The sequence below is a fragment of the Eublepharis macularius genome, chromosome 15 (genome assembly GCF_028583425.1).
Source record: "Eublepharis macularius isolate TG4126 chromosome 15, MPM_Emac_v1.0, whole genome shotgun sequence".
In the NCBI taxonomy this organism is placed as follows: domain Eukaryota; kingdom Metazoa; phylum Chordata; class Lepidosauria; order Squamata; family Eublepharidae; genus Eublepharis; species Eublepharis macularius.
This window is the reverse complement of record NC_072804.1, coordinates 37901956-37914373: the sequence shown is the minus strand read 5'-3', so window position 1 is coordinate 37914373 and position 12418 is coordinate 37901956. Positions and strand designations below refer to the sequence as shown.

The 12418-nt window shown below is 46.5% G+C and overlaps 1 protein-coding gene across 7 annotated transcripts in view; it reads right to left on the bottom strand.

Moving 5' to 3' along the window:
• Positions 1-12418, bottom strand: part of MACF1 (microtubule actin crosslinking factor 1) — a 286862-nt gene that overhangs the window by 172550 nt on the left and 101894 nt on the right. For all 7 annotated transcript variants that reach the window (XM_054998843.1, XM_054998846.1, XM_054998845.1 and 4 more), the window contains exons 6-7: positions 1482-1648; positions 605-717 (exon numbers count right to left, since the gene is read on the bottom strand). In XM_054998843.1, the coding sequence (XP_054854818.1) occupies positions 605-717; positions 1482-1648 (280 nt within the window). The remainder of the gene's footprint in view (positions 1-604; positions 718-1481; positions 1649-12418) is intronic.

Below are 12418 nucleotides of genomic sequence, written 5' to 3'. Positions count from 1 at the left end.
AAAAATAGTTATTCAGACAAGGGCTGGCTTAACTTAGACACTATCCATTTTCCTCCATATTTTTTTTTTTTTATTTTTTCAATTTATATACCGCCCATCCCCAGGGGCTCTGGGCAGTGAACAATTAAAATCGATAAAAACAAAAACTAAAATCAATATACAAATAATAAAACAAATTAACAAGGTGCAGTGGTGGGGAGAACCCTCCCCCACACCAAAGGTGGGAGGCTGACATGGCACCGCCCCCTTCAATCACCGAACGCCTGGCGGAACAGCTCTGTCTTACAGGCCCGGCGGAACAATAATATATCCCGCTGGGCCCGGGTTTCCATTGACAGAGCATAAACATGAAAAACAGTGCCAGCATTTTAAAGACTGGCCAATCTGCTCAGAAACAACATTTTACTTCAGCACAGAGCTGCCACCATCTAATCCTTCGGCACAGAGACCAACATGAAGAAAAGTCGTATCTAACCCCTCAAATGCAATACAGGCAAGAGTTTTTCTCACAAAAAGTCTGTAGATCCATATGAATCTCACAAAATGCCTGAGGGAGGCCGCAGCCCTGCAGCCAGATCTTCAGACCTGCTGCTTCCCCCCTCACCTTCTGCATCCAGCAATCTGGTGACTCCAAGCCGTTCCGCAATCTCAAAGGCCTGTTCCAGATTCTCTCTGCCGCTCTGGATCTGAACCCTCTCCATATCGACAAGATCCGGCCTGCAGGAAACAGCAAAAAGATGGTGCACATTCACTTTTTGGTGCTGCCTGAAACTTCTGCTGGGCGAGGAGAGGACACCCTCCCCAACCCTCTGGTAAAGCATTTCGTAGTCTATGGTACCCTTCAAAAATCTAAAAATAGGACACTTTAACCTCTTTCCTTCATAAGTGGAGACTCAAAATGTATCTCAAGTAGCTAAGCAGTTTCCTAGGAAGCCAAAGACAGATATATTCATACTCTAAGATATCCAGGTTGCAAGAAAGTCTGGAAAAACAGACTTTTGGAGCGATTCTAAGCCAGTCTATTCAGAAGTAAGCCCCATTACTCAGTGGAGCTTACACGCAGGAAAGTGCCCTTAGGATCGCAAAAATTTCTCTAGAAACCAGCATATGATGTGAACTCCAAAATGATTAAAATTATTTCCAGAGCACCCAGAAAGCTGAAATTAGGCACGCAGGTAGCAAAGCACAGATTACTAGATATGTATGAATACAGTAGATTTTTGCGCCCAATACTCCAAACTCGAGGCACAAAATCAACACAAAGGCCAACAATCCAGGACAGAGTGCAGTGATGTATGGGGTAGAACTGTTTAGCTATGGGAATTCTTTTAAACCTTGATCATTTTTAAGGATTCAAAAGTATCCAACTTCAAAATTAAGACTGGAAATTCCAGAACTTGGGATTCACATGAGTCAATTCCAAATTGACAGAAGAATCTGTGTTAGCTCTAGAATTTGCTACCAGGGCAGGCGGCTCTTACCTGTATCTGTGAATAATTGCATTGAACATCTTTCCATCGCTCCAGCAGGAAGAGAAGTTGGTGCACTTTATCCCCACGTAACCTGCTGTTACTTTCTGGGTCCACAGAAGGAGCTTCTCTTTGGCAGACATGTCTCCAGACTCACCACTGATGTAGATGTCAGAAATCTGGAAGAGAAGATGACCGCAGGCACAGAGTAGTAACCCCACTTGCAGCAAGGCCTTGCAAGACACAAGCAGCAGCCTTTAAAGGGTGAGCAAGATCTGTAGAAGATGATGGCCACACAAGCACAGAATCCTGTAGACGTGAGGGTACCTGCTATGGGCATGAAGTTCCGGTGGGAGACAGGAGGACACAATCCAACAGAAAAACTCCCCCACGAGACCCAAAGTGCACTGGTGTAATTTTGCTTCATTTCAATGAAAATTAAGTTTTGCGTAGGAGACCTTCCCTGGCTGACTATGTCCTATGAGAACATGAGGAGTGAGTGCTGTTTGGATTGCCCATCTCAGACACCAAATTTCTTGTACCGGTTCTGAAAAGTGGAATCAGAAGTCTTCCCTACTGGAGACTATTATAGCTAGTGACTGGACAGCATCAGGGCTTTTTTTCCTGGGGAAAGAGGTGGGGGAACTCTCACCCGGGGCGGCTCCTGGGAGGAGGTGATGCCCCTATCACTACATGTGCATGTGTGCAGCATGCGTATGCTCCCAGGACTGCGCAATGTCACTTCCAGGAAGTGATGTCACCACGTAGGCTGTGGCTGCCCCGGGAGTGCTCCTGTGCTCCACAGGGGGCCCGATTTGGCCTGGATCTGGCCAAATTTGGCCCGGAACAGGCCGCTGTGGTGCGGGGGAGCATTCCTCCACCCTGCAGCAGCCTGATCCGAGCTGTTTTGGGCCAAAACTGGGCATGGAACGGCCGCTGCCGTGCACGAGAGCGCTCCCCCGCTCAGCAGCAGCCTGATCCTGGCTGTTTAGGGTCCAAATTGGGCTGAAATGAGCCCAAAACGGCCAGGATCTGGCCTGAATCAGCCTGGAACAGGCTGCTGCCGCACGGGAGAACACTCCCCCACCCGGCAGCAGCCCAATCCTGGCCATTTCAGGCCCAAACTGGGCCAAAATGGACCTGAAACAGCAAAGACTGAGTCCGAATCAGCCGGGAATGGGCTGCTGCCACATGGGAGAGCACTCCCCTGCCTGGCAGCAGTCCATGCCAGGCCATTTTGGGCGTGATCCTGGCCATTTCGGGCCAAAACTGTGCCAAAATGGGCCCAAAACAGTCAGGATCAGGACGTTCTCCCCCACCCCCATCAGGAGCAGGCTTATCTTTGCTCTAGGGGAACTGATCTCTGTCTGGAGATCAGGAGGCGAGGCCACCACAAATGGAGAGGTGCCAGAATGCTGTTCCTGAGTGTTCCAACAGAAAAAAAGCCCTGGACAGCATCCTCCAAGAAGGGGTGCTAATTCCCAGAGTTTGGCATTGTATTCTCATATTACTTTAATCCATCGTAAACGGCTTCCAAAAACATTTGATCAACAAGTGGAACATGAATCTTGCAAAAAGCAAGCCAGTAGTCGAGAAATCACAGTTTAGTCCTGGACAGGGCATTAAAGTGGAAGGAATTATCAGGATGCATTCTCCTCCCCAAAGCCAGGTATTCTACCCACCCTTCCCTCCTTGCAGACTGACCCATATTGCTGAGGCTGGAGCGTGCCAACAGCAGAGGGAGGAGGCAGCATGCTACAGAAAAGCTTGATCTAGTTGATGTCCTAATTCCCAGGGCCAAGGTCCTTCGTAATCTGTGAATCTGCCACCCGCATCACAAGCAAAACAATGAATGTGAGCAAACCTATCCATCTAGTCAGCCCAAAGGAAATGCATTCATCTTCTTGTCTCAGCTTATCAAAACACTCCTGAATGATCAAGCTCTCTAGGAAATGTACCGCATATAAAACAAAAGCTAAGAACTAAATCCAACAAAGCCCAAACCAAAAGCACAACCACAAACAAGGCAGGGAGCAAAAGCAAAGCAGCAACAAAGCATCCATTAAGGGGCTCCTAAAGGCTGGGAGGAACAGACAGGTTCCCATCCTTTTCATAACAGTCGATGGTTGAGAAGCCGCACCAATGTCCCAAGGGATCAACACTTGTGGTACCTCCACCAAGAAGCCCCCCCACACTTTCAATTAATGGGAATGCATAATACAGCCTCTCCCCAAAGACCTTATTTAGATCAACTAAAGAGCTAAGCTGGTTTTATTATTGCCAGCTTACTGAGCTCATCTTTGTTTTTTAAATAATTTAATTATTTAATTACATGTGCGCAGGCATGATTTTATCTTTAAACTGCCTTTTAGGCTTGCTACATGGTTATGAGGGTTGGGATGGGCCACTCGCATAGGATCATAGGCACCAACTGTGCTGTTATATATCTTGCAAGGGGTCGAGCAGGGTCAGAATAATTTCCCACAACTAGCACGTTTCACAATGTTTGCATGCAGCAAGAGGAAGTAGCAACGGGGCTGCATGTTGGCTTTGCAAGTACCTACAAAGCAAAGGAACTTCCTTTTTGAAAAGTGATGTACTGCATAGTTGGTTAAGTGGGAAGACCAGACCTGTGGCAGACCTACCAGGGTATCCTCCACTTACATGACTAAAGATGGCTTCGTATCCCACACAGCCCCTTCCAGATGCACAAAAGCAAATCATAAGCTATCATATGTCAGGAGTAGCTCATGCTCTTTATGCAGACAGTTTGCAGCCTTGAAAGATTTCCATACAAGCGTGGTCACAGATCTGCTGGCCCTAGGGAATGGAGAGTGACTCTGTTTCCCCACAAGGTCTCATTGTACTTAAGTACTCTTTCACCCTGACCTAGATGGCCTAGGTTAGCCCAGTCTCATCCAATCTCACAAGCTAAGCAGGGTTGGCCCTGGCTAGTGCTTGGTTGGGAGATCACCAAGAAAGTCTATGTTCACTTTGAAAAGGGAGGCAATGGCAAACCACCTCTGAATGACTCTTGCCTTGAAAACTCTATAGAGTAACCATCGCTCAGCTGTGACTTGAGGTACTTTCCACCATCACTCTTTGACCCTCTGCAAACACAATTACCATGACTTGTTCACCACAATTATGTATTACTTCTTAATACCTAAACTGTGGATCAGGAGCAGTAGAAAACCCAAATGCAAAGCTATGGTTTGATGGTGGTTTGCAAGATGTATTAACCATGACAAGGCATTGTCTCAGCAACAAGCAGACTATGGTTAAAGTAGTTTCCTGCATGTCTGCTTGCAAGCTTAAGATGCTGACAGAGGTTAAGGCAACAAACAAGAGTTACTGCTAACCATGGTTCGGTGTTATACTTGCAACCAGGGCCTCATGCAAAGTGCTGACTACTACCTTTAAAGTCCTTTTTGGTCCATCTATGTTCACAGCATTGTTTAATTCATGAAATGCAACATTCCAGAGGGCCCTGCTGAGAAGCAAAAGGCAACTGCTGGCTGTAGAATGTGTGTGCGCGCATGCACATGCACGCAAGGGGGGGGGGAGATGAGCCCTGAGAGCAGAAGGAGCAAACACTGCTTAGACGGCGAGCAAAAAAAGCTCTCTGGGCCTCTGTCCAATGCATGGCAGAGCTGTTTGTCCAGCCCCTCTGACTCCAAGCACCACACTCCTTTACAGCCAGAAGTCAGGCTCCATCCCTTCATGGAGGCAGCTGGAAATAGGCACAGAGGAACAGTGGCAGCACGGTGACCCAGTTCTCAGGAAAATAAGAGGAGAGGAGAAAAAGAGACAGCTGGGAATGAGTGTGTTGCAGAAGGCCTTTTGCACCAGGCCAGAAGGCTCTTGGTCACTTGCAAACCAACCACCAGGCCTCTAGGTATGTGTTGGGGAGAGCAGGGTTTGACCCCTTCCTCCCCAGCTATCCCTTAAATCAAAGAAAATGTGCATCAGTGTCAAACAGCTGAGCCACACTTGGTGGACAGCTGCTGAAACTCCCATCTGAGGCTGAGCCATAAGCCAATGGGTAAGAGTGTGGGGGGCGGGGGGAAACCTAATGTCTTTCTTCTGCCTCTATAAGGGACTGCATGCACAGACCAGATACAGTAGACATGCTTCATTTTGTCTGCCACCAATCCTGCTCCTTCTTGGCTTGTGGGAAGAGCACAATCTTGCCTCCAATAGCGTACCAAGGTCTGGGGGCACTCAGAAGCAGCAAGGTTCCTCCAGGTGCTGATGAAAGCCAGTGCAAGTTCAAGGTTGAGCCTCCCCCGGGCAGGGCATGGCCAGGGTGAGCATTCACCAAACTCAAAGAGAATGTTGCCACTACCTGTCTGTCAAGTGTATCTGTAGATGGTGGCTGCTGCCATTGGAAGGGTTTTGTTCTCACAACCACCCTGTGAGGTAGATTAGGATGAAGAGAAAGTGACTCACCCAAGATCATCCCGGACACTTCACGATTTGTTTATAAGAGTTGTTCTTTGCCTTGGGAATTTATTGAATTGGGAATGTGGACTATAAAAACTCAGTAAAACAGTGATGCTAGAACTAACTAATGTCAAACTCATAATGGCTGAACGGATCTCCCAGTATCAGAAGTTGCAGAGCCCTGGGGCCATCACCAAGAGTTCCTCAGCCTCTATTGTGACATAAAACGATCTTCCACACCTTCCACAATGCACCTTGCAAGATCAGAGAGTGTGTGGCCCAAGGTCCTCCACGCAAGCTTCCAGCCAGAGTAGCAAACAATTTCATAAATATTTTCTACCTCCAAAGAGCCTCACACTAAGACCCACAAATGCTCCAGAATGTATTCATTTTGCATATGACTTCAGGTGTCCCTTCCTTTCAAGATGCTCGAGGATACTGTTTGCATAAGGGGTCATAGGCAAGTGTAAAAATGATGTTGTTTTGTATCTCAATCCTTAAGGGCGTGAGTCAACACCTCTGAAAAGATAGGGAACTAATCTGCTACCTGCAGGACAGCTCCCCACCCTGCAAAAGACAGCTCCCTTGCTGATGCATTGCTGGGATTCCTAAAGATGATCAGTCTATACATCCCTTGCCTAGAAGGGAATTAAAAAAGAAAAGTGGCTCTCTGCTAGTAAAATAACCCAGCACTCAATACCATTCTGGGCTTGGCAAGAAACTGCAAGGGATAAGAACAGCGGGTTGGAGATGTCCAAGCAGGAATGCTGGAACATAAGAGAAACGGTCCATTAAACTAGCTTTCTGTCTTTGAATAGCAGCTAGCCAGATACTCCAGGGACTACTCAAAAGCAGGACATAGCAGCAAAAATCAGCTTGCTACACGGAGCTTGCGGTCCTAGCTCTTGTTTTGTGTGACTGTAGATAAGCAAACAACAGACCTAACCTCTGCATAGCTATGTAACTAATACAGGCTGTTAAGCAACCACAACATTCTGCCGCAATCATTTCCATGTGCTTATGATGTGCCCCCAGGTGAAGCGCCACTTTCTCATTAGACCTGCTGCCGACGCCGATTTCAGCAGATGGCCCTGAATCCAGGTATTTTATAAGGGTTTGGTGGGTTTTATAAGGGCTGGGTTTGGTGCCAGTTAAGCTTGGCTTACCTTTCCACACTACAGATGGTTCACTGTTCTGGAAACCTGTACCTAGCTTCTCTGTTCAGGAGAACAGGAGAGGCAGAAGGGAGCCTAACCAAAATACACCCGTTTTCTGCTTTGGAGTGTTCAAAGAGCTTCACATGCATCACCATGCAAGAATCCTTACAATGATCCTATAATATAGGTCAACATTAGCTCCATATTTGGGGTGAGAGAAAGCTGCTATGGTCAAAGAGGGAAAGAAGGTAATGCAACTGGTGGGTTTCAGATGGAGGTAAGATTTGAACTGGGGGCTTTCAAGTTTTCATCTCAGTCCACTTACGGTGCCAGCAGAAGTAGTCACATGCTTTGACTTCGGTGGACTTAGAACGGATCACCCGGTTGGCTACTGAATGGGTGAAGAGAGACTCAGATGTGCCTACGGAAGCCAGCTGAAGACTTATCCAAAGGTGGGGCCATTCAGGACACTGGTGGCTAAATTAAGTGAGAATCCCATTCTTCCCCCTTTTGGCCTAGTCTCTCATTCTTAGGAGAGGGGCTGTGGCTCAGTGGCTGAGCATCTGCTTGGCATGCAGAAGGTTCCCGGTTCAATCACCAGCATCTCCTGTTAGAAAGGACCAGGCAGCAGGTGATGTGAAAGACCTCTGCCTGAGATCCTGGAGAGCCACCATCCTTTTGTGTAGACAGTACTGACTGTGATGGACCAATGGTCTAATTCATTATAAGGCACCTTTGATATGAGCTCTGCTGTTGGCCCAAAATCTCATTCCAAGCAAGGGCTGCCAATGCCCGTTCTTGGGCTCAGCCACTCTGCCTCGTGAGGAGGCACAGTCTCAACAAGATATCAGATGACACCTTTCTAAGAGGCATCGGGCAACCTTCCCTCCTTGGTATTCAGCGTCACTTCCCATTCCCCCCTCCCCTCGCCTTTTTCTGCCAATTTAGATCGGAGCATGATGTTAATTTCATGGCTGCGCTCGCCTCTCCAAGCAGCTTCAAAGGCAGTGTCTTGCACAGAGGCACTGCTTCCATAGGGGCGGGGCAGCTCCCACTGAAAGAATCTGTCCTTGGAATTATTTAAAGGAGGAGAGAGAGGGAGAAAGATTGACCAAATCCTCATGAAGGGAAAAAAGGTGAGATAAAAGCTCTCTGTCTGAGAGGATGTATTAGGCAGCAGGCAAATGTTAAAATGCAAAAAAAAAAAAAAAAACCCCACACACAAGGCACATATTGAGAGAACAATGTTCCTTCTGGTGGAGAATGAAAATAAAGACGCCCTCCTCCCAGGGCATCGAGAGAACATCATCAGCCCTGACAAGGCAAAACATTTCAGACCCTACTGAAGCAAGCTGCTCCTAGAAGAAAAAATAAGCCTCTTCTCTCTTCACCGCACCCATCCTGACCTAGAATGGCTTTAGAGAACCTGCAACACTAGAAATAAATATAGATATAATCCTTAGAGAAAAAGAGTCCATTCTCTATATCTACAATGCAAGCACAGAAATTCGTATGGGCATCAAGGAATAAAAACCTATTTTTTTCCTCCCAATTAAAGTTGGATTTTTAAAATTAAAAATGGATTTTGGTTCTTTTTTAAAACGTTTCAATTACAGTGAAAGCTTTTTTTAAAAAACAAAAGACCTTGGCTTTAAAAAACAGTCAAAATATAAAACATGTTAAATCCTAAACATTATCTTTTAAAACTGAAGCCTTTTATAAACACATGGAGTTAAAGATGCTTTCCTATACAGATCTATCAGGGCACAGCATAGGGGGGGGAGCGGAATCACGCTTCTGAGGCTAAGTATTATAAATTACACAATTAGGAATGTGTTTTTAAAGAGGGGGTTTCCTATTGTGCCCAGAGCATAGAAGATTAACAGAGAGCCTCAGAGATCCAGGGAATAGCCACTCTGCCTCACTAGAATGATCAGTGAAAAAGATGGACTATAATGTAAATTTTTTTAAAATTAAAAATCTGGGGGATCTCAACATCTGCCAGATATCTGAGCTCTGCCTGGCATTTGCTCCTCAAGTTATGAATAGTTATGACCCCACATGGATTTTCCACCTCACAAAGAAAAGTTTTGCCCAATAAACCCCTAGGTCTTGCTTCTAGAAAGCCATGACCACTTCAAGGAATGGATGTTCTTCTGTCATAACAAAAGCAGTCAAATCAACATTCTTCTGTCGTCTCCAAGCACAAAAGGACTAGTCAGAGAATTCTGAACCATGCAGCCAAGTTGTATTTACCTAATAAACTGAAACTTAATCCAGACAAGGCTAAAGAGCTGTGAATTGGTGCCGGCCCTGATCAGGGACTGAGGGCCAAACTACAAGTGACAAATGTCACAGGTTGGACACTTGTCAGCTTCCCTCAAGTTTTGATGGGAAATGTAGGCAGCTTGGCGGAATGTTGGACAAGTGACAGTTGAAAAGTCCATTGGACAGCCGTCGGAGAGCCAAGCTGCAAGACCAGGATGCCCACATTTCCCATCAAAACTTGAGGGAAGCTGACAAGTGTCCAACCTGTGTCATTCGTCACTTGTAGCTTGGCTCTGAGAGACAGCTGACTCTGGGTGGGGTTGCACTCCCCTTTCTGGAGAAGGCTTGAAGCCTGGGGGTGCAGTTAGACTCACAGATGGAGAGGCAAATCACTGCCATGGAGCACTGCCTACGTTGCCAACTCAGGCCTTTACCTCAAGCAAGATCTAGCCACAGCGATCTCTGCACTGATCATTTCCAGATTAGAGTGCATCTGTGTGGGGTTGTACCTCTGAAAACCATTTGGAAGCAGAATATGGCTGTTTGTTTAATGGACGGGATGAGTTATCACCATATCCCTTAAACCTTCACTGGTTACTAGTTTACGTCTAGGCCAAATTCGAAGTGCTATAAAGCCGTACATGATCTAGGAACAGGGAACTGAAAGCCCCTCCCCCTTGCTCAGACAAGATGGCTGCTATCACAGGTTCCCCTCAGCACCCCGCTTCTGAGATAAATGAGGAGGGATGACACAGGAGTCAGGGCTTTTCTGCTGTTGCCCCATCTCTGGGGTGCCCTCTTGTTGAAAGCCCACACTCCCTCCCACGACAGCTTCCTTGCATCTACAGACAACCCTTACTGGACATGCTGAACTAGTCAATTATTCTTTATATCTGTAGAGTAACAACTATTTTATGCCAACGGCTGAAGCTTTGATTGAGCTGTTTGATTTTATCGTAAGCCACCTAACGCACATAAACATTTCACTGAAAACTGACCTAATTTTGTTATAGCAATCAGTCATTCAAAAATATACATGGTTGGTTCAGGAAACATTTCAAAATGGCAAGTTATTTAAATTAAACACATATATCAGTCAGTCTTTATTTGGTGATCTAAATCAATGCATGCTGGTGTTGGCTGGGTTATGGGACAGCGACGCCTCCGGTGGCTTTGGTTGATGACTTCCATCTGAATGCAGACAAAGGCTGTGCTTCTTTATTGCTTCTCCTAGATCTATCTGCAGCCTTTGATACAGTAGATCATGCCATCCTGTAGAGGCATCTGGAGACAAAAGTAGGCCTCAAGGGATGTGTCCTGAACTGGTTTAAATGGTTCTTCATGAAGCATACTCAAAAGAGTTGCCGCTGGAGATCTTCACTAAAGCAATTGTCTTGTGGAGTCCACAAGGCACAATCTTATCCTTCATGTTATTCAGCTTCTACATAAAGCCTTTTGAAGAAATCATTCATAGCTTTGGAATTGGATGTCATCAATATGCAGATGACACACAGCTCTATCCAAAATCTCTGGTGATGCAGAAGTCCTGAGCCACTCCTCATAGGGTTGCCAGGTCCCTCTATCTTCTCAGCAGGAGGATAGGGGCCTGGAACTTACTCTTGCATGTGTGCATCAGTGCGTGCATACTCTGGCGGTGGCATGATGACATCACTTCTGGAAGTGACGTTATTTCGCCGGCCACGGGAGTGCTCCCGCGCTCCGATTTGGCCATTTGTGGGGCAAATCTGAGAGCAGGGATGCTCCCGCGGCCAGCACAAGGGGTGAGAGCACACACACAGCGTGCGCTCCTGAAGTGTGTGCCAGTGGTCGGCACGCTCCGGTAGTTTGCCCCTTCCCGCTGATCGCTCAGCGATCGGCAGATAAGGGGGCAAATCCCTAGGAGTTTGCCCACCACCAGCAGGCACCTGGTAACCCTAACTCCCCAACTTCTGTGGTCAAATGGCTGAAAGTGAACGAATTGAAACTGAACTCAAGGGACTAATGGCTGGGAAGGCAGAGATATTGAAGGACACTGTGCTCCTCACGATAGGGTTCAATTACCCCTTGCTGACTCAGTTGAGAGCCACGGGGTTATACTGGATCCAGCATTACTGCTGGAGAAAAATGTTTTCTTCCAATTCAGTCTAGGCCACAAGATGGCCCCCTACCTTGTCATATGGCCACCTGGATGCATGCCATGATAACGTTAAGACTAGACTACGGTAATGCACTCTACATTGGCCTCCCCTCAAAGTCAAATCAAAGACTCCAGCTTGATTATCAGAAGGAGCTAGGCAAAGCATTCATGTTGCTCCCATTCTACAGTCACTCCATTGGCTGCCCATCAGTTATCATGTTCAATTCAAGGTTTTGGCTATCACATACCAGGCCCTTCATGGCCTTGGTCCCTCACATCTGCAAGACTGCCTCACTCCCTATGCTCCACCACAATAGCTTTGTTCATCTGAGCAGGGCCTTCCGCGGGTGCCACCCAACAAATGGGCAAAATCAACAACTGCCTATACATGTGCTTTCCCTGTTCCCCCGCCCCCTTATGGAATGGCCTGCCTGATGAAGACAGGAAAGCTCCCTCTCTCATGGCTTTCTGCAAACTATGTAAAACTGAATTATTCATGAGGGCTTTTTTACATAGGTAATAGGGCGGTACTGTGATGAAATGTTTCAGAATGATGCTTTGGTGAGGGGATAAGGACTGTATGGACTATACTATTGTGTATAGCACATACTGTCTGTTGCTGTATATTCCTACTATGTAATTTCTGCATCATTTAATGTGACATGTTTATAAACACTTGTGCTTTGCTTCAGCTGTGTCAGATTTCTGCTTGTTTTCTGTACTTGAACAGTTCATTGGATGTCCCATCCTGTTGATCTCATTGACTTTCACAGTGTAGATCACCTTGAGCCTCCACAAGAAACGCAGACTATAAATAACGTTAATAAATACATAAAAAAAATAAGCGTACGCTGGTATTGGGCAAATTAGATACAGGGATCTGTATTCTGGGTTGGCCAGGCAGTCTGCTTCGGTGGTGAGCGAATATACAGACCTCTCAC